Below are 20,822 nucleotides of genomic sequence, written 5' to 3' on the forward strand. Positions count from 1 at the left end.
AATTTCTAAAAGGTGAAAACAAACCAGCGAGAACGTACATGCGCTTATTTACAAACGATTTAAAAGAGCGATGTGCCTTTTTGCTTGATTAAAAATTATTTTCTGTGAACATTGAGTCACGTGAATTTGGCACAATTATCATTTCTCAATAATTCACTGGCTAATGTTCCAGATCTGCGATGAAATATGGGAACCTTTAGTTGTTGGTCTGTTCTGCTAATTGGTACAAGCGCCTCGGGCAAGCTCACATCTAACAAACTGAGGACAGCATCACTCACAGGGCTGAGTCTTGATACGGGAGCAGTTTAAAAATAGAACCATGACAAATAAAATCTAAATTAGAACAGATGGCACCTGGAGTTGATGATTTACACCCACATATGAGAGCACTTGAAACATTAAGATTCCCACAGAAAAGAGAAAAAAAATCGTGTAATACGTAAAAAGAAAAACTGTTTTTGGCCCACGGCTTTAAATAGGCGTTAAGATTCAGTGTAATAATGTAACCTAATAGGCTGTGACAGGGCAGCACTAATGCTGTAAATAGACCAGCACTGTTTCGGTATTCTTTCATTCTAGTCATTTATTTAAACTGGCAAAAATATAAAAAAGTTAAAAAAGTTAAACAAATTTAAAAAATATATATATAGAAAAAAAGATAATGTAATATTAAACTTAATTACTTTTTCGTATTTTTTTAACATGTGTGTTAATTGTAATGCACTTTAAATCTTCACTGCAGAACTCAGTCGAAGGATTCAGTAGAAGACGCGAGGCATTAAGTGAGGATTTAAACTGGGGAGTGCAGGACGAGTGTGCGCCATATTGTAGCCTACATCTGCCTCTAAATCCGCAATAAATTAATATAAGCTCTGGTGAGTTGTTAGAGAACCAACGTGAATATATTTTGTGGTTAAATATCAGTTTTGTTTTAGATGCTGTCTCGTTTAAAAACATAAATAAATACAATATTCGAACAGCTTGAAGTAGGATGATCTGAATGGCAGTTTAAAAATGTATAAAATACATTTTGTTCTTGTTCTGTAAGTTGCATGTGTGCAACTGTTTCAAGAGAATGAGGGTTACTAATAAAATAATGAAAATCAAATCGATGCTGTGGGGTACTTCAGTCTTGATCCAGTGCCTTTTGAAAAAAGGAGGTGATGCATCTGAGTATGGTAATCACTCTCCCGGGGCATGTTTCACTTATTGACAGATTTGATGTTAAATGTCTCAAGATCACTTAGTGTTGTAGCTCTTAATTTATTATGTTTTTGGACGTGCAGCACTCGCTCTCCTTTTTTTTCATCCAGCTTTGACCCTCCGAGGTCACACAAGCATTTTTTTTTCCTTTAACCGCAAGATTAATTTCTCAGTAGGGCGACCGACTAATGCATTACGAAAAAAAGTGAAATGTATTCCAACGGGACTAATAGCTCTATTGTATTCCAATACGTCTTTTCCTGCTTCACATGGTTTAGTCATGCTCGGATTTTGATAACATGTCAGAGACATCTCTGTCCTGGAGAAGGAAAGTTAACCCAACAAACGAGTAGCCATTCATTTACTTCATTGCTGTTTATCTGCGCATTATTAGTGAGACCAATATAAAACAAATACATCCAGACATAAAAGTTATTTCATATTCTACATTATTTCACATTCTGCAGCAAATTGCCACATATTTATTTTAAATATCTGGTAACCACGTGGTAAACATAGATAATATAATCATATCTAAATTTTTATTATTTTTAAATAGGCCACTTCTGGGTAGGGTGTTATGTAAGTGTTTGCCAAAACACATTTCTGAAGCAAGATTGGGTATCAGCTCTTGAAGGTAGGCCTACTTTACCTGGTTTTTACACTCTTTTATTCCCCTCGCCCTCTATTGTGACGTCACCAAGCACCATAACTGCGGCCCGTGCGTGACTCCGCTCTTTGCCCCCCTTTCCTACCAGCCCCAACCCACCTCTTGTCCCATTGCAGAGTGTTCCCGTGGCGTCCGTCCGCGAGACAAAAGCACGCGCAGTGACATCCTAAATTGGTTTGAAAAGGAGCAGATGGGGCTCTCGCTCTCCTCTGTGTCGCACACACACACACAGGCGCGCACAGATTTAAAGCAGAGCCTAAAAGCGATTCTGTCATGTTTATCAAGATGCTATTGAGAAAAGATTGGGCGAGAATAAATTACAGGCAATCTCAGTATCCGGCAGCCTTTTAACCAGACTGACAGTTACTCAGACAGATGAATGCGTAATTTGAAATTCGCAAGGAAGAAGTTGGATTAAAAGCGGGCTTTCCAAAACTTTCAGTGTTGATGACTTTTATGAATTATCTGATGGTGTGCAAGGAAATTAATGGGTGACATGAAAGTAAAAATCTAGGGACTGGATGTCTCTCGACTATGTTAAGATATGTCGAACGTTACAACATTTTATGTGTAATTTAGACAAAATAAAATATTAGTCCGCACTGCAGCTTTTATTTATTCAGGCAATTCGGAGCAAATAAAGATCCCTGCGTGTTTTGCCCCCGTGGTAATTGTTTATTTCACCTTCCGACAACTAAGATAATAATAAAAGTGGGGATAAAATTTATTCCAACCTTCGTGTCTTTTCAAAAACATTCTGCTAAAAAGTTCCTTAGAAGTTGAGATACCTCAGTTATAATTTTCAGTTCAGAGACAAACACACCTGTGTTGATGTTTAACGTGTGTGCAGTTTTCTTTCTGAGACTGGTCTCTTTCTTATTCCCTACATAAAGTTTCCATCCTGCCCCACGACGAGCCACAGAAGAATCTGTCCTGAGAGCAACTTTGTTATCAACGTGTCTTAATTAACAAGGACGATCATTATTTGGAACTAGGACTTCCCCATGAGTGCACTCGCATGGAAGAGTTAAACGAGATCATTTTGCGGATAACTTCAGATAAATGTGAGGCCGCTAGTATCTGGGTTATGGACTTCATATTTAGGTCTTCGCTTCACATGTGTAATTTGCCTGCATATTTTTAGTGGAAGGAGTAATTCAGCAGTTGCAAAAACACCTGCTTCGGAGCTTGGAGTAAGGGTTTGGTAACAAATGCTCTGAACCCCTCCCGCGGGAACACTTATCCGATCCCTCTGCTGAAATTTTTTAAGGGCCTTTATCAGGTGAATTGCACCTTTTATAGCATCGTGTGTTAGCTGGGTGCATCGCTGAGCCTCGGTTACAACATATGATATAGTTTGCAGTGTGCTTCCTGCTGCCGTTTAAAAGTCCTGGAAACGACCTGCACATGTTTAGACAGTCATATTTCCAAAAGCCTGCTCAGCGCAGTATCAGCTGCCCTGATAGATATTATTCTGATCCTCAGACTGTCTGCCGGCCTGTCTGTCTGCTGTCTCAGCTTTTATTTTTCCTTTCTTCGGCCCCCACGGCCAAGCTAGTGTTTTACTCCACACCATGTCTGTGTTTAAAAGCCATATTTCCAATTCAAGTCTCTTCGTCTGACCGTGTGTGCTGCCAGCAGTCTCTTTTAACATCAGTTTGGTGGTAATTAATTTGCAACTCGGGGTGTGCGTCCCGCGGACCAACAGCAGACAACCATCTGATGGCAACAGCTTGTAGCGTAGCTATGGTTGGTTCTGTGTGAAAATAACCACTTAAGCTGAAATTAATATTCATTAGGCCGATGATATGGTAAGTAAAATAGCTAAAATTGCGCCCCTCCTATATCCTGGGTTTGTCTTTTTTTAGTGTAGGTGGCTGTTTAAAGTTTGAAGGCGCGCGCTCTGGACTCATTCCGGTGTCGTGCGTATGTTACCCTGGACCTCTGTGGCGTTAATTTGAGTTTTCCAGCGTTTCGCTGACAGTTAGGGAGACGTCATTTTAGCTGTTCACTTGGACAGAGCGGCGCAGTGAGGGAAGGCGGGAGGTGGGAGGTTTGTGTGCGCGCGTGAAGGTGTGCGGGTGTCTGTCCCGGATGGTGGGCTGAGCTCGCGCCACACGCCAATCAAACTCGAGGCAGGTGTGCTGCCGGGTGAGAGAGAGAGCGCGTGAGGGAGAGAGAGAGAGGGAGAGAGAGGAGGGGGGATTAGGACTGCGCGAGGTGTCTCAGAAAAGGGAATAAAGCCGGCGCGAGCGCCGCAGTTTACTCACATCATGAGCAGGCTCTCTCTACAGTTAAAAAGTAAATAAATAAAAAATAGCTTCCACGTGTTTCCCGGATACAAGGTTTCTCGTTTGTTTTTTACGTGATAAAATGAGTCTTTTAAAGCTGCGCAGGATAAATCGATTTCTCTCGTGACCGGGATATTTTTGACGCGTTTTGGGATTTTCCCCAGAAGCCGAAGGTAAGGACTGCTGATCATTCCCGAGCTTACTCTGGTTAAAGTGTTGTAAAAGTGTAGACTGTTATCGATTTGTGTTACATGAACAGTGGGGACAGAAAATGCGATGCATGTATAACTCACAGTCCTCTATTTCCTTGGAATACATTGTTATTATTATTGCTTTTGTTGTTGTTGTTATTATTATTGTTATTATTTTGTTGTTGTTGTTATTGTTTTAATTTTGTTCTACCGAAGTTGAACGTGAAACCCACTTGTGAAAACTTTAATGGAAGCATATGTGTTTTCTGCGAAAAAAAAAAGAAAAACAAACAGCATAAAAAAAGAAAAGAAATATGTAAAGAAAAAATTTAATATAGTAAAAATTAAAGACGGGCTGAATTCTTGAGTTAAAGTTCTGGTATGCGGAGTCCTGCGTGTCGTCTTTATGCTGTACCTATGAGTAGTTAAATCAAACAGAAGAAGAAGAAAAACACCGCAGTTGTTTTACATTCTTAGACCCAGTGTCCTTTTTCTGTAATACGCAATGTAATTATTAAATTTCTTAGAATGTATAAATGTATTGTAATTTCTTAGCAACGATCTCTTTAATTTAAAATTTTGTGAAATGTTTGTAAAATATTATACCGGTTTTTAAAATATATCACAACTGTGTGTGAATGCAGAACCAACATAAGATGCGCTGTAAGGGATTTATGGAAATTTCTGGCATGCAAATTTGCTGTTTCTAAAAAAAGTGAAAACAATATATTCATAATACATTTACAAAAAATAACTTTTATTCTCAAGAAGCTCATATAAATCTCTTATTTACACTATTCGTTATATTCAGTAATTATCATTATCATACTTAAAATATATGCAAAAATATAAGGTATATTAAAATAAGCACAATAAATAAACACAATAAAAAGTATATGAAGTAACGCACGAATGGGACATCTGAAGTGCCACAGTTCTATTAAAGGCAATAAGATTGGCATCATATAAGCAAAGCCTTGTGAATGGTACAGAAATAATAATAATAACTATATGCAACCTTATTAAAATACCGTATGTGCCATTGGTGGTATTTGCATTATTTTATTTTTAATTTTTTTAAATGATTCTTTTTTTTAAAGTACACTTCACAGCAGTGCTTATGAAAGAGTGTTTCCTCATCCTCCTGAATCATTTTTCCCATTTGATAATTCAAAAATTCGCAGGAGCCACATCAAGATATACCTCCTGAGCATTTAAAAAATATATTTGCTGTCATCAAAACAAGTAACAGCAATAATATTCCATCTGCACAATTCAGCTTCGATTTCTGTGCCCCTTATGAAATTGCACGAATAGTCAGAAATTAAAATACATTAAAAATATTAAAATAAGCATTTAGCTGTGATGTCAAAATATTTCTAAATTAATTGTTAACTTTCTTAAAAAACAGATTTTGAAAGGGTAATCAGATACATTTAATTAAAATGTTACATTTCACTGGATTTTTTTATTTATTCTCTTTGCTCTCCCTTATCCACTTCTCTGTTATTTATTATTTTGAGGAATATTTATTTGGTCGAAGTGCATATTAGGTAATAAGAAACTCATTTCATATTGCTGATAATACAGGTAGAGAAGCGCTCGTAAACTGTTTTAAAAGGTTATTTATGAATTAATAAATGTTGAACTTTCTTTCTTTCTTTCTTTCTTTCTTTCTTTCTTTCTTTCTTTCTTTTCTTTCTTTCTTTCTTTCCAGGTTTTTTTTTTACTTTTTATTCGAGCATGGACAAGACTCATCTTTCAAGCCCTACTGATATCATAATGACAAGCTCAACAGGCCCCTACCAACAGGAACCCCTGACTCCACCCAGGCCCACCCATCACCACTCTTCATCCTCTTCCTTATCGTCACCCTCTCCTTCTTCTTCCTCCTCACCACTCAAACCCAACCAGGTTGGCCAGGTCTTCCTTTATGGCGTTCCCATTGTATCACTGGTCATAGATAATACAGAGAGACTTTGCTTGGCGCAGATTTCCAACACACTCCTCAAGAATTACAGTTATAATGAGATTCACAATCGTCGGGTGGCACTGGGCATCACCTGTGTTCAGTGCACGCCGGTTCAGCTGGAGATACTCCGAAGGGCCGGCGCCATGCCCATCTCGTCACGACGCTGTGGCATGATCACCAAGCGTGAAGCTGAGCGTCTGTGCAAGTCCTTTCTCGGAGAGAACTCGCCACCGAAACTCCCCGACAACTTTGCTTTCGATGTAACACATGAGTGCGCCTGGGGTTGCCGTGGTAACTTCATTCCTGCACGCTACAATAGTTCAAGGGCCAAATGCATCAAGTGTTCCTTCTGCAACATGTACTTCTCCCCAAATAAGTTTATTTTCCATTCCCACCGCTCAACACCAGAAACCAAATATACCCAGCCTGATGCTGCCAACTTTAATTCCTGGCGACGACACCTCAAACTAACCGACAAACATCCACCAGAGGAGTTAATTTATGCGTGGGAAGATGTCAAAGCTATGTTCAATGGAGGCAGCCGAAAGAGAGCCTTGCCCTCGTCTTCCCATTGTTCTGCTATGGGTCCCATGAAGAGTCTGTCAGGTTCAGTGGTGCCTCACGTAATGGGACCTGAGCTGGGTGCTCAGAAAAGAACCCGCTTTGAAGATGAGGATGATCTGGATGGAGGGAGTCTTTCTCCTCGTAAGACACCACGTAGTTACCCTGTCATTCCTGTCCCAAGCAAAGGTTTCGGCATGCTGCAGAAGTTCCCTCCTACATCACTCTTCCCCTCCCCTTATCCCTTTCCAGCATTTGGCCTCTGCCAGCAGAAAAAAGAGGACAGTGATGTGCCAGCTGGACAGAAAGGGGCAGGGTTGTCTGGTCTTTTATGGCCCGGTCGAAAAGACTCTTTTTATCCTCCTTTCTGCATGTTTTGGCCACCAAGAGCAGCAGGAGGAATCCCTGTCCCCACTTACATCCATCCTCAGCCCAGCACCCTCTCCTCCCTGACAGACAACCCCTCACTGAGGCAGGCCTTCCTGGATCTCTCAGACCCCAGTGAATCTGGAGCTGTGAGTGGAAATGGAAGTGGGATCAATGCAACTATGACTCCCAGTGGCGGGCCCACCACACCCAAATCTGGGCTGTTTGACACAGAGTGTACAACAGTTACCACCGACCCTCGCCCTGTCACCTCAGAGGGCTGGCTCAAACTACTGGAGAACCCAACTCTCCAGTCAAGGAAGTCAAGCTATGGCTCTGCGTTCCGACCTGTCATCAAAGATGCAGAAAGCATTGCCAAGCTCCACAGCAATGGCGGAGGGGTCACTGGAGCAACGGATGAAGACTTTGTAGTCACCAGATCAGACCAACACCCGCGGCTATCACCAACTAGCAGTTGCAGCTATGGAAGTGAAAGTGGAGGTGATGGGGAACCGGAGGGAGCAGAAAGCGAGGAGGAGGGGGAAGTGGATGTGGAGTCATCAAAGCAAGATGATGAAGAGGAGGGAAGCTTTACAAACAGACCACCACAGACTCAAACCAACCTGTACCTCTCTGCGCTGAGTGACAATGCTGGAGAGGATAGGGGGAAAGACAGAGGGAGTGGCGCAATGTATCCCGGTACGTCCCCTCGATCCTCCTCAGATCCGATCCAGCAGGAGTCTCCCAGCCTGCCCACCTCCCCTCCTGCCAGCTTACCTCTCTCAAGCTCCACCCCACCTCACCGGGAGGACACAGCTTACAAAAATGTAAATATCCCCACAGGCCACTTTAGCTAATTATTATTTAAATGGTGCCACAGTCAGGCAGTGGTGTGATCTGCATAAGCAGATTGATAGGCTGGTTTCTCCCCGTAGACATGAAAACAGTCACCTCACTCTGATACTAGCTAATAGGCCCAGGTGTGGCTTGTTTAATGGCCACGTTGTGTTCGTTCTCCCTCTGTCACCCCAGCTTGTTAGGGCAACTCTAATCTTTAACCTGTCGACTCCCATGTTAACCAGACCTCCAAGAGGAGGAGGAAGTAGAGGTTCAATTTTGACGATGGTTTTCTTTGGGGGGGTTAAACTATCATCTAGCAACACACTGCAGATTTATCTCAGTATTCATTTTGAGGAATAAAAGCATAGTCTCCAGTATATTGCAGATTAAATTATTAGTAGTATTAGTATTATCAGAATCAGACTGCCTTGCCTCAGTGCATGTTCCAGTTTTTTAAATTTATTGTCTTAAATTAAATATTTATCAACTATATTTGATTTCCAGGTTCACAAAAACAGAGACGAAGGACTTCCTGCATATGCAACCAAAGACAATTCCAGCATTTCCGGTAAGCGCAAACGTTTTAATCTTTTGGAACAGTTTTTCATTTTAAAGTCTCCACAACACAGAACGCGGCATTGCAGAAATCTAATTAAATGCATTCGTTTTGAAACTGAAAAATAGTTGTTGACACAAAAGTTAAAAAGCACATTAAGCATCATCCTTTTTTTCTCCATCAAATTTGCAACAGCAAATAATCTTTCATATATAATCTCCAGAAATCACTATATTGGTTGCATGGTTTGTTGGACGCTACATCTTCCACCCTGCAGTTGTTTTACGATGTCTCAGTTTCATCAAATGTTTTTTACACTGTTTCATCAAATAGCATTACACAATCTATTTCAGCAAACTGTTACTATTTGCTTCATCAGATGTCCGAGTCTGTTGTATTATAGCATCTTTGTTTCATTTATTGTCTGAGTGAGTGGTTTTATAGTGTCCCTGTGTTCCTGTGAGGCTCATATTCCTGTGACGTTTCATTTGCTCCTCTCATCTCCCACTCTGACCCTTTTCCCGGAGAAAATGTCTTCCCCGTGTTTTCTCGCAGTGCGTTGACAAACACACATGCGTACGCTCGACCATAGCTCCCAAATGCATACACACAAAGGAGACGCACACATCATGCGTACACTTAGTTATCTCCATGTGTCCGGATAACCAGCTCAGCCAATGGCCCTTACTGAATCTCTCTTCCTGTCTGTCTTCCTGTCTTTCGCTCTCATCTTTTCTCAGATGAAACAAAAGAACAGAATAGTTTCTTTGTACCAGAGACTGAGACGTCGGCCCCGGACTACTGGAGGGAGAACTCAGGTATAAAAACTCACGTTTTTGTATTTATTCTTTTTTTATAAGTGGTTGCAAAACAGCTACATTCAGATAGAACACAGAAAATAAACTAAAGGCAAAAGTTGAAACTGGCAAATCAGGCACTGAAAGTATAATTATTGGGATGGAATGGATACCGTCTGCTTATATTTGGTGTTTGATGACACTGATTATTATTTATATTAGAAAGTAAACCTACTTGTGATTAAAATGCTGATTAAAAACTGACACTTTATGACTTTATTTGCAAAACGACACTGATTTCTTACACAAATGACATTCAGAACAGTTCAGTCAGTGAGGGAAAGCCTTTGACTCTTAAGCTTTATCCATCTCCATCTCCATGTCCTCTCAGATGGCAAGTTAAGGGATTCATATAAATACACACAGAGATGAAACAGCAGTGCAAAGCTGCCTCTTTCGCCGCTCTGCCACGGCTCCTCTCTTTAGTGGCGTTGTCGCTATGGCTGTTACTCTTAGGGGGGCCGTTATAGTTCAACAAGAAAACATCAGCTCAGAGATAAGCAGCCGCGCTGGCAATCTCCATCCCAGACCCATATCGCCCCCGACATAATTGCCTTTTTTCCCCTTTCTCAGCGCAAAAAAACCTTTCCCGTTTGAAAAAGATCACAGCTTATTACCTTTTTATATCTGTCAGGAAGACATTAAAAGTGCTTTATGACATCTGTGCCAACATTTATATCTACCCCCCATTCCCTCAACCCCTACACGCACACACATCGTAATGATCCCTGTGCATAATGTATAATGTATTTCGAAAAATTACACGAAACAAATTAAATGAGACCACCTTTCCCCTGATTGCCAAACGTCTCCCTGGGCGGTGGGAAGCTCTACGTGATTAGAAGGCCTGATTCCTCCGAGTCCCTCCACCCCCCTCCACTGTCTTTAAACTCTCCCTCTGTTTCTAGGGAGAAAAAATAATCTAATTTTCCATTTATGTAATGCAAACCGCCTTGGCTTTGACTATTCACGGTTAATTGACTGTCAAACGAGGTTGTTATCCTCGGGCACTGTCTGCAAATTTGCTTGTCAAATGAGACAGAGAGAGGAGAGGAAAGGAGAGAGGAGAGGAGGAGAGAGGAGAGCTCTCTCTGTTCTAAATGAGAGAGAGAGAAGCATAGGGAGGCTTAAGGAGCCAGGACATGAAATGACTGGAGGAGGATACACATATCGAGGGTGCTCACTTGCTTCATTAAGGCGTTCAATGCCTCATTGTCACAATTCAGACATTAGCTCAAACACACACATGCATGCTTACCATGGCAGACACTGGAAATCTGAAGGAAAAACACAGCATGTAATGGAGATATTTGTTCTGAGGATGGCAGACTTTTAAAGCAACAAGTAGATTTATCCTCCAGGAGTTAAAAAAAAGACAAAACAGACAGAACATATATTTTATAAAACATTCGCACTATTAACTGTGAGGATGTTTTTTTTAACCATATTTATGGCTTTTAAATCCTGCTTTAGTTTGCAGGAACTACTTGTATTGGTCAAAAAATCTTAACTTTTGTAGTAAAATCAAAACTTTCCACATCTCCGCCCTTCTTCAGCTTTAACAGCCACCAGATGATTGACTCAAATCTCTCTGACTAGATTGGACGAAGCATGATATTACAATAAGAGGCGAGAACAGTAAAGCTCGTCATAGTCTCTGGTCATCATAAGTAGTTTCCATGAACTTGTACTGACACCTAGAGGCCAGAACATGAATTGCAATGCTTCACTTACAGCTGAAGAGAGGAGGAAACTAAATTAGTCCATGACAAAATAAAAACCAAGTAGTTCTGTCCAAATAATGGAGACTGCAGTTAAGTTGTTTTTGCAATACTTCACTTTACACTTACACTTAACTTTGGCTTTCTGCACACAAAGTCAGCTGACTTCTTTTAGTTTCTGAAGGGTTATCACTCTCTTTTTGATCAGTCTTTTGATCAGCAAATTTTATTGTATTTTTCTATTTTTTCTTTGTTATTCATACTAATTTATTAAATGTTTATGGACATTGTTTCTCCTAATTTTTCCTCACACTTTTGCCATCCAGTCTGTTGTTTTTCTTGTTGAGTCTCACCGTGCACATTCTGTTCTCATCCTTATCCTGATCTAACAAACAGACATAACCTCCTTTAGGCGATCAAATGATGCCTGATGCTTTCACTTAACTTCACTTACATTTGTAGCTTTTCTGGTTGCTTTTGAATAACTGATTTCAAGATCATTTATAGTTTATGAGCATGGCCTTAAATTCATTATTTTTATTTGTTTGTTTTGTACTCATTTCCTGTTCGTGGATCAAATCCCAGTTTAGTTAACAATTAATTTCAAAGTTTGAAATTAAGTCTCTTCATGTTTTCAGGCGATCAAAGCCAGGGTGCTGCTTCTCCTGTGCAGCTGAAAAAGGATGTTGAGAGCATGGAGAAAGGTAAGGGCTGTTTGAGCACATCTCAGCTGCACTGACCATAGAAAACTAGTAATCTATACTAGATGGACATTTGTGAGATTGTGAGAGAATATTTTAATGCAACCACTCTCATATTTTCCTTCTGCTTTCTTCTGTCCTTCTGTAGAAGAGCTCCAGAAGGTTCTGCTGGAACAGATCGACTTCAGGAGGAGACTGGAGCAAGAGTTTCACGCTTTGAAGGGCACCTCACCATTTCCTGTCTTCCGTAAGTCAGTTTTTTTCCCCCTTACCCTGATTTCCTTTTAGTTTCCATACTCTGAAGGGCAACTTCTCCTTTTCTGTCTTTCTTACAGTCTCTTACACCTTTACCTTTATCCCCATTTTTACCTTTCAGTTTTTTATTTTCGCCGATTTTTTTTTGCTCAACCCTTTTCTGTCATCGGCTGTCTTTATCACTCCAATTTTCCAAAATGACAATACACGCGCCACCTAATCAAGGTTTGTTTTTATTGTACGCTAATTTCAGACAATTTTCAAGATCAGATGAAACGAGAGCTCGCCTACAGAGAGGAGATGGTCCAACAGTTACAGATGGTAAGACTACTAATGTTAGTGCTTAACACTGATGGAAATATGCTTTTAAATGACAAATTAAACACCCTTTTTTAGATACACAAATTAAAAGAAAATCTTCATGATTGCCTTAAAAATTGTCTGCAAGGATTTTGAGAAAAAATATAATTAAGACTAATTATGCAGTACTTACTAAAATACAGTGACATCACATCAACCAAAACAAAAAAAAATCTAAAACCGATGAGGAAATGTGCCAGTCAATTCTCTGACTACTGCTAGAGATTGTATGCATACTTGGGAAATCCTTGCCATGGGTTAAAACAAAAACAAAAATTAAAGGCTGAATAAATGAAGCCATCACTAGGACTTGACCGGACACATGCGTTTGCTTATTTGTCCATCAAATGACAGAGCCAATCATCTAGTTTGTCTTTCACGGGTGAGAAGTTCCTTTGCAGCCATCTGAGTGTTTCCGTCGACATCAATCACTGGAGCAGCTGGCAGACAGGCTGACAGACGCTGTTTGTCTTTGTTTTCTGACACATGCCACCACTGTACACGCTTGTGTGCACACAGTGGCAAGGCGTGCGCCAAAACGCACACAAGAACATGCATTCATGTAATCACAAAGGCAGGCGATTATGAATATGGGTTCAAGCTAATTTATAAGCCTGTATGTGCACACCAAATGCACATACTCACGTAAACAATTGACAAATGTGTCTAGAACCAGCAGATGGATCTGTCTGAGAGTAATGACACATTAATTTCACACAGACATGCAAATGAACTCCAAAAAATGTTTAATTTGTGTTGACAGACTTTTACTTTCACCAGCTTGGCTAGAGTTTTGGATTTTCATATTTCCACCAATGATAAAATCATAATAGTAAAGTTTACTTTAGAGAACCTTTTTCAGTGTTAAAGGTATTTCTTTAGGAAGAATGTAACGTTTTATGTCGCGTTTTTGCCTTTCAGATTCCCTATGCAAACATCATCAGAAAAGAAAAGATCAGCTCCCATCTCAACAAGTAGCAAAGAGGTGAATATTTTTCAGTAAATTTAAAATGAAGCTTAAAGAAATGTAAAAATAAATAGTTATCACATAAAAAGCTTTTGACAAGCTGCACATTATTAAGCCTCATATTTACATCATAATAGAGATAATGGCAAGACAGTGAAATATACTTAATTTTCATTTGATTGATAATAAACTGTCTTATAGCATTAACACATTTGGCATTACTGGCTACATTTTATTATAATTTTCTGGGGTGATTCTAAACAATCAGTTAAATCAGTATGGAAAAACTCTTACCCTGAATGTAAAACTAATGTAATTTCCCTTTTTTTTAGGATTAGCACACAGAAAACTGACAGAGACCATCACCGACAGAGAGGATGTGAAACTATATCATACATTATATTACTTTTCGCGGGACAGCAATTATTCTGCTGCTTCTTCGATATCACCTCTGTTAGTTGCTCTCTACACACTGCCTGCTAAGAACTCATGTGAGGCTGTGGGACATCATACTGGTAAAAGATTTCTAAAGTTTTTCCTCTTTTTCCCTGGTTCAAGTTCCCTAACTGAACTTAATTGACTGAAACCTGTGACACTGCGAGTGTGTTGGCAGTCACGTTCAAAGCATTAGCCAACCGGGACCAAAGCAACCTCGCCCTTTGAGGACCACCAGGAAGGCAGTTGTAGATGTCAGAAAACTAATTTCCAGGCATAAAAAAAAAGTAAATAAAGATTGGATGTCTTTATCTGCCCGTGGGCTCAACTGTACATTGGCCAAACTCTGGATGAAAAAGGACTAAGATAGGTTGTATTTGTATCACCAAGTGATGGCCCTGAAGAGAAACAAGCACGACAACATTTATCTATTATCAACATTTGATCCCAAAGGGACTTCATCATGTTCAACTCTAATCATTCCCTGTAAACACGAGCCACCACCACCAGTTTGTCAGTGGCTGGACACACACAACCTTGGTTTAGTATGTCAGATGAATTAAAATAAATAAATAAATAAAGCACTGATATTTACAATGGTACTACAACACGGTACCACAAAAAACGTCCACATATATATATATATATATATATATATATATATATATATATATATATATATATATATATATATATATATATATATATATATATATATATATATATATATATATATATGTGGACGTTTTTTGTGGTTGGGAAGATGGCCCCAACTGACCGAGTGCTCAGTGAATACCTCAGGCAGCAGAAACCCAAGAAAGAGGAGGGAGACGAGGAACCATCATGGAAGGACAGGCCCCTGCACGGTATGTACCACCGGCAGATAGAGGAGGTGGCTGATATCCAGAAATCCTACCAGTGGCTGGACAAAGCTGGACTGAAAGACAGCACAGAGGCACTAATCATGGCAGCACAAGAACAAGCTCTGAGTACAAGATCCATAGAGGCTGGGGTCTATCACACCAGGCAAGACCCCAGGTGCAGGCTGTGTAAAGATGCCCCAGAGACAATCCAGCACATAACAGCAGGGTGCAAGATGCTAGCAGGCAAGGCATACATGGAACGCCATAACCAAGTGGCCGGCATAGTGTACAGGAACATCTGTGCCGAGTATAACCTAGAAGTCCCGAGGTCAAAATGGGAGATGCCCCCAAGGGTGGTGGAGAATGACCGAGCTAAGATCCTGTGGGACTTCCAGATACAGACGGACAAAATGGTGGTGGCTAACCAACCGGACATAGTGGTGGTAGACAAACAGAAGAAGACGGCCGTAGTGATCGATGTAGCGGTTCCGAATGACAGCAATATCAGGAAGAAGGAACACGAGAAGCTGGAGAAATACCAAGGGCTCAGAGAAGAGCTCGAGAGGATGTGGAGGGTGAAGGTAACGGTGGTCCCCGTGGTAATCGGAGCACTAGGTGCGGTGACTCCCAAGCTAGGCGAGTGGCTCCAGCAGATCCCGGGAATAACATCGGAGATCTCTGTCCAGAAAAGCGCAGTCCTGGGAACAGCTAAGATACTGCGCAGGACCCTCAAGCTCCCAGGCCTCTGGTAGAGGACCCGAGCTTGAAGGATAAACCGCCCGCAGGGGCGTGCTGGGTGTTTTTATATATATATATATATATATATATATATATATATATATATATATATATATATATATATATATATATATATATATATATATATATAAATTTTGCAGTTTACAACTCTATTAACAGCATTTCAAAACCACCGTTTTTACCTTGTCCTTAATTAATGTCACATCTGATTATATTTAATACTTTATTTATAAAGTCAGAGTTACCTGAAATTATGTCCTGTGTCACATTAACTGCAGACTGTGTACCATATGGAACTGAGCAGCTGTAAGACACAGTGAAGGTTCATTCTCCCACAAGACGTTTTCCTGTCGTAACGTCTTATGATTATCACTAAATAAATATTGCTGCCATCAGCTGCAGAATCTGCCTCGTTGTTTTGGAAATGAAAAACTCTATACACGTGCTTTCTCTCCAGAAAGAGCATCCGAGAGTAAAGGCCTGAAGTTTGTCAGTGTTGTATATTTATATGTAAATTATTTCACCTTATTGTATAAAATGTCATACATGTGAATACTGATCTTCACAGTCATTCTACCTATCTCTCTCTGTGTGTGTGTGTGCGTTTTGTTTTGTTTTTTTGCTTTTTTTTGTTTATTTATTTGAGTATCAACTCCTGAGACCCCAATTGTGATAATACTATTTATTATAATGTGAAATGAAAAAGAAAGAGACACAGGGGTGGTGGCGATGATGGTGATGTTTGAGCAAAATCAAAAAGAGCAAAAGTGACAACTCACTCATCTTGTTTATAAAATAAATGGAAAAAGTTGTCATTTACTGAGAAAATGTTATCATTAGAAGCTGTTATTGCAGATGTATTTCAGAATGTTCTTGTAGTTTCTCTACTATTTATGTGTAAATTAAAAGTCTATATGAAAAACTGAATGTGGAGGACTAGTTCATGTTTGTGTGGAGGACTAGTTCATGTTTGTGTGGATGGAGTCCCTTTACCCAGAACATGAAGTTCTTTCTGAAACTAAAAGCAGGCTGTTAAGAAGATCCCGGTTATTATATCTAAATGCAAACTTATGTTTTATGGGAAGTGTGGTTCAGAAGATGGAGTGGGCTGTTGACTAGTCAGAAGTAAGTGTTTTTCTATATGTCAAACTGTCCTTCAGCAAAATATTGAATGCTAAGTGCATCCATCAGAGTGTGAGTGTGGGACTGTTAAGTTAAACTTGCTTAGCCATAGAAAAAGGTGCTTGTGTAAATGTATGTGTGAATGAGTGGATCAAGTTTGCAATAAGCAAGCACTTGGGGATCTGCATGCATGCTTGTGTTGCCTCTTAAAGATGCTGTAGAAATTAAAAAAAAAAAAAAAAAAAGGTAAGAGTGAAGTCAAACTGATTTATAAGACCAATTCAAAACAACAGCCGAACAGCTAAAATGGCATAAAACAACAGGGCAGGTAAATCAAATGGAAATAGGATGGAAAAACACCAATAAAACAGTATAAGAAAAGAGTAATTGAGTGATGTGGTCACTTAATATTCATTGCGCGTGTGTGTGAATCTGGCTACGTCTGTTGCACGACGTCGGCATGCCTGTTTACGGCAGCAGCATCTCTGGGAGTGGCGGTAGAAGGAGGAGGAGAAGAAGAAGTTGCCAGCATGGCGTTTACTCTTTACTCTCTCATCCAGACCGCTATTCTGTGTACCAATGCAATCGCTGTGTTGCATGAGGAGAGATTTCTCAGCAAGAGTAAGTGTTTTTTATGTCACGTACATCATATGGTGAAATAACTGGTTAAAAGCAGCTAGCTACGCGTATACATTTAGCAGGCTGCCTCTTGGTTAATGGAGAGGCTCTTGTTTGGGATTTATAAGGAAGAATTAAGGGTTGAGCATTACAGAGAAAAAAAATGCAATGTTTTGAATAACATTAAAGTGGGTGGTCTTTTTTTTAAACTGGAAAATAAACACGTATACATGCATCTGCTATCTCATTTACTGGTGTTTCTCATCTTTCTTCCCATCTGTCTCCTGTACTTTCTCTTCTCCTTTATTTCTCCGTGTGTCTGCAGTTGGTTGGGGTGTTGACCAGGGAGTTGGAGGTTTTGGAGATGATCCAGGAATCAAAGCCCAGATTCTCAATCTCATCCGCTCAGTCCGGACTGTCATGAGAGGTCGGTAGGCTGTATTGTTCATAAATCCTTAGCAGATCTTAAAAATAAGTAAATGTACTCTCATATTAACTGTAACTGTGAAGATACAACAGAGTAGAGGTAGTGAAGGCTTGAGGTTAAAAACCTGGGGCAGTGCACAAGAGAGGTGAAGAAGAGAGGAGAGATGGGGTGGAGATAAGTGTTAAGAGTGATTTATGGCAGGAAGAGTGAAGGGGAATGTTTAAAAGACAGCAGTGAGACCTGCTGTTTTATATGGTTTGGAAACAGAGGTGGCACAGTTTAAGCTGAGATTTTCATTGGGAGTGACCAGAGTAGCCAGGATTTATGAGTTTCATGTAGTGAAAGAGGACATTCAGAGGATTGGTGTGTCAGAGGAGGATGTCACGGATAGGGTGCATGACTTACTTTGGACAGACACAAGACCAAAGTGGAGATTTGGGGTTGTTTTGGTCACAGCCAAAATTGGGTCAATCAGGATGACAATGATCCCAATCCCAGCAGCAAATCTACTACAGAATGGCTGAAAAAGGATAAGAATTCAAATGCTTCAGTGGCCCAGTCGAAGTCCAAAACTCAACTCCAATGAAATGCTGTGGCAGGACCTTAAGAGAACTGTGTGCACATGAATGACCACAAATATCAATGAACTGAAGCAACCCTGAAAAGAAGAGTGGGCCGATCCACAATCACGTTAGAGACTGATGAAAGGTGATTTTACAAGTTAGTGAATCGGATGCAATTAGTTTTTGACACACTGCTTCTGCATTTTGGCTTAGCTTTCATTAAATAACTAATGACACACTGTAATATGTCATATGTAATTATTCATTTGCAGTTGCATTTGCCTATTTTTAAGATCTGCTAAGGATTTTTGTTTAATACACAAAATCTTAAAAATGAAAGAGGGTGGACTTTAAGTTTATCATGACTGTCAACAAACTTATTTTTTTCTGATGTTAACAAAATCAAATAACTTTTTCCTAAATAACCCAGTATTAAGTGAGCTAAATTGCTGGTGTGCTCTTCAATTTTTAATTCACTCTGCAACAGATGTATTTGAGTCAAGAATTAGCAGCTGTAATATTTCTGAGGTTGCTGATGGAATCAGTTTGATTACTTTGTGTTTTGTACTCTTTTGTTTTTACAGTGCCTTTGATAATAGTGAATTCTGCCTGCATCGTCCTGTTGCTGCTGTTTGGTTGATCTTCGCCTACCAAACTTAGGTGGAGGACCACAAACATGCCAATGAAAAGCCACTCGCACAAAATCCTGAACTCTTTGCCATTTAGAGACTTCTGCCACTGTCAGTTATTGGGAGGGCGGAAATGTTTTTCAACTGGCCGGCGCTGAAATAGAAGATCAAGTGCAGATTTTTAAATGCAAAGAAAAGAAGAACTGAAAATTAGCTGGTGCAGACTTCCTGTTGTGTTTCATCACCACTAAAAGGACAAAATTGATGTAATTTTGTCGAGGTCATGACCACACAGGATGATGGTTTCATCTTGATCCCCGATATCATATCATTTGCAAATGTTTTTTTTTTTAAATCGGTATTTAAATAACCTGTTAGTACAGACAGATTTGTTGACACTTCATACTGTAAAAGGGGCCTGCAAAGTTTTTTTGTTTTTTTTTTTTCAAACATTTATGGGGCAACTAACAGCAGGTTCAAAAAGGAACACAATTCACAAATCTCTTCATATATATGTGTTGAATTGATTTGTAATTGGCCCATCTCTGAGAACTGAAAAGGCTAAATGGTATAGATGTAAATTTTAAGCAATGCTGCCAAACGCAGCTCCGACCAATGTATTTTGAACTGTTTACACTTCAGTGCCACAAAAATTGAGATACTGTCTTGAAATAAATGTATCACTCAGTGTTGTGGAATTCCTTATGTTATGTTGCTTTCTGTGTGTGACAGCAGACAAACTTAAACAAATGACATTTCGATAAAACTTCCAGCTGTTTTGTTGATGAATGAAATATTAGATGTGTAGCAAGTAAGGAAAATAAATGTTGCCTGTCCACTCTGTCAGGTTGGTGCCGATTTACATTGGTGACCAATGTGAAACTGAATTTAAAAATACGGTAGTGTATGTTACCTGGTGGCTTTACACATTCACATACAGTACTGTGCAGAAGTCTTGAGACACTTCTTGTTTTGTTTTGGGGTTTTTTTTTTTTGCTGTTTGTTTTTGTTTCTAAAGTGATCTTGAACAATAGTTCTTTGGGAATTCTGAAGGTCTTTAAGTAGCCTGGAGCCTATTGGCTACACTTTATTTGTTTATTTTCAGAAAAATAGTTGTGTTTGTTAAGCCCATCATAAGAAATGTGCCTAACTCAAGCTCTAAATGTTATAAAATAGTACTTGTACCAACAAGGTGATTCCCAAAGAGCAATTAGCCAAAACCTTGGCAAAGAATATTCTGGCACAGCATGCAATGTGTCCTTAAAAGTACTGAGGAAACTGGACAAGGTGGAGGACCTAAGACAGATAAACCGTATCTGAAAGTCATGTCCTTAAGGAACAGGAAAAACATCATCAGAAATTGTCCCAGTGGAAGGGTGGCTGTCAAGAAGCAGTGTTAAGCAAGGAAAACGGTGAGAAAGGACTGAGATATACCAAATTGCACAAGAACTGAACCAAAAAACAGCAGCAATGGGTCTCGTGGAGTGATAGTCCTCAGTATGTTAGGAGGAGGTCAGGAAAGAGGTGAAATGGTGAGTGTTTACAGTCATCTGTAGAACAAATGGAGGTTGGGGGCTTCATTTCAGTCACTGGTTTTGGGGATCTCATCAAAATGGAATTATGAATGCAGAAAATCTTATTTTACGAGTTCCCTTCACACAACTAAATAAACTTAACTCTATTTATTATTTTCTGTGCTCACAGTGGAGATTTGTTAGTTAGTTGTTTACTTAGTTGTGTGAAGGGAACTCACAAAGTTCCCGACTTCCCACCACCACTGTCATGTGTTAAAAAAACATAAATTACTGAACTTCAATAACTTAGTGAAACTTAAAAGAGTGTGTTTAATATATAAAGTCTTACACTCCCTTGCTCCACCACCACTAAAGCAGTTC

The 20,822-nt window shown here is 39.7% G+C and overlaps 2 protein-coding genes across 2 annotated transcripts; both read left to right on the forward strand.

The window, feature by feature from the left end:
- Positions 1–3,930: 3,930 nt before the first annotated feature.
- Positions 3,931–14,582, forward strand: skor2 (SKI family transcriptional corepressor 2). The gene is made up of 9 exons (XM_080875536.1): positions 3,931–4,337; positions 6,073–8,081; positions 8,599–8,662; positions 9,391–9,468; positions 11,867–11,932; positions 12,078–12,176; positions 12,438–12,505; positions 13,466–13,529; positions 13,844–14,582. The coding sequence occupies exons 2-8, from the start codon at positions 6,099–6,101 to the stop codon at positions 13,520–13,522; spliced, it is 2,415 nt and encodes an 804-aa protein (XP_080731662.1). The 5' UTR covers positions 3,931–4,337; positions 6,073–6,098; the 3' UTR covers positions 13,523–13,529; positions 13,844–14,582.
- A 2,585-nt stretch (positions 14,583–17,167) lies between these two features.
- On the forward strand, positions 17,168–19,632 carry ier3ip1 (immediate early response 3 interacting protein 1). Its single transcript, XM_080874000.1, has 3 exons — positions 17,168–17,311; positions 17,634–17,735; positions 18,883–19,632. Exons 1-3 carry the CDS (start codon positions 17,221–17,223, stop codon positions 18,936–18,938), a joined length of 249 nt encoding a protein of 82 aa, XP_080730126.1. The 5' UTR covers positions 17,168–17,220; the 3' UTR covers positions 18,939–19,632.
- Positions 19,633–20,822: the final 1,190 nt, after the last annotated feature.

The sequence above is a fragment of the Rhamphochromis sp. 'chilingali' genome, assembly GCF_963969265.1.
Source record: "Rhamphochromis sp. 'chilingali' genome assembly, chromosome: 2".
Lineage (NCBI taxonomy): Eukaryota > Metazoa > Chordata > Actinopteri > Cichliformes > Cichlidae > Rhamphochromis > Rhamphochromis sp. 'chilingali'.

What these genes read in the sequence shown, in the direction of transcription:
- ier3ip1 (XM_080874000.1), top strand. Translation starts at nt 17,221, where the DNA reads ATGGCGTTTACTCTTTACTCTCTCATCCAGACCGCTATTCTGTGTACC. An exon ending in GGAGAGATTTCTCAGCAAGA is followed by an intron (nt 17,312 to 17,633) that starts GTAAGTGTTTTT and finishes GTGTGTCTGCAG; the next exon opens with TTGGTTGGGGTGTTGACCAG. An exon ending in AGTCCGGACTGTCATGAGAG is followed by an intron (nt 17,736 to 18,882) that starts GTCGGTAGGCTG and finishes TTGTTTTTACAG; the next exon opens with TGCCTTTGATAATAGTGAAT.
- skor2 (XM_080875536.1), top strand. Translation starts at nt 6,099, where the DNA reads ATGGACAAGACTCATCTTTCAAGCCCTACTGATATCATAATGACAAGC. An exon ending in AGACAATTCCAGCATTTCCG is followed by an intron (nt 8,663 to 9,390) that starts GTAAGCGCAAAC and finishes ATCTTTTCTCAG; the next exon opens with ATGAAACAAAAGAACAGAAT. An exon ending in CTACTGGAGGGAGAACTCAG is followed by an intron (nt 9,469 to 11,866) that starts GTATAAAAACTC and finishes TCATGTTTTCAG; the next exon opens with GCGATCAAAGCCAGGGTGCT.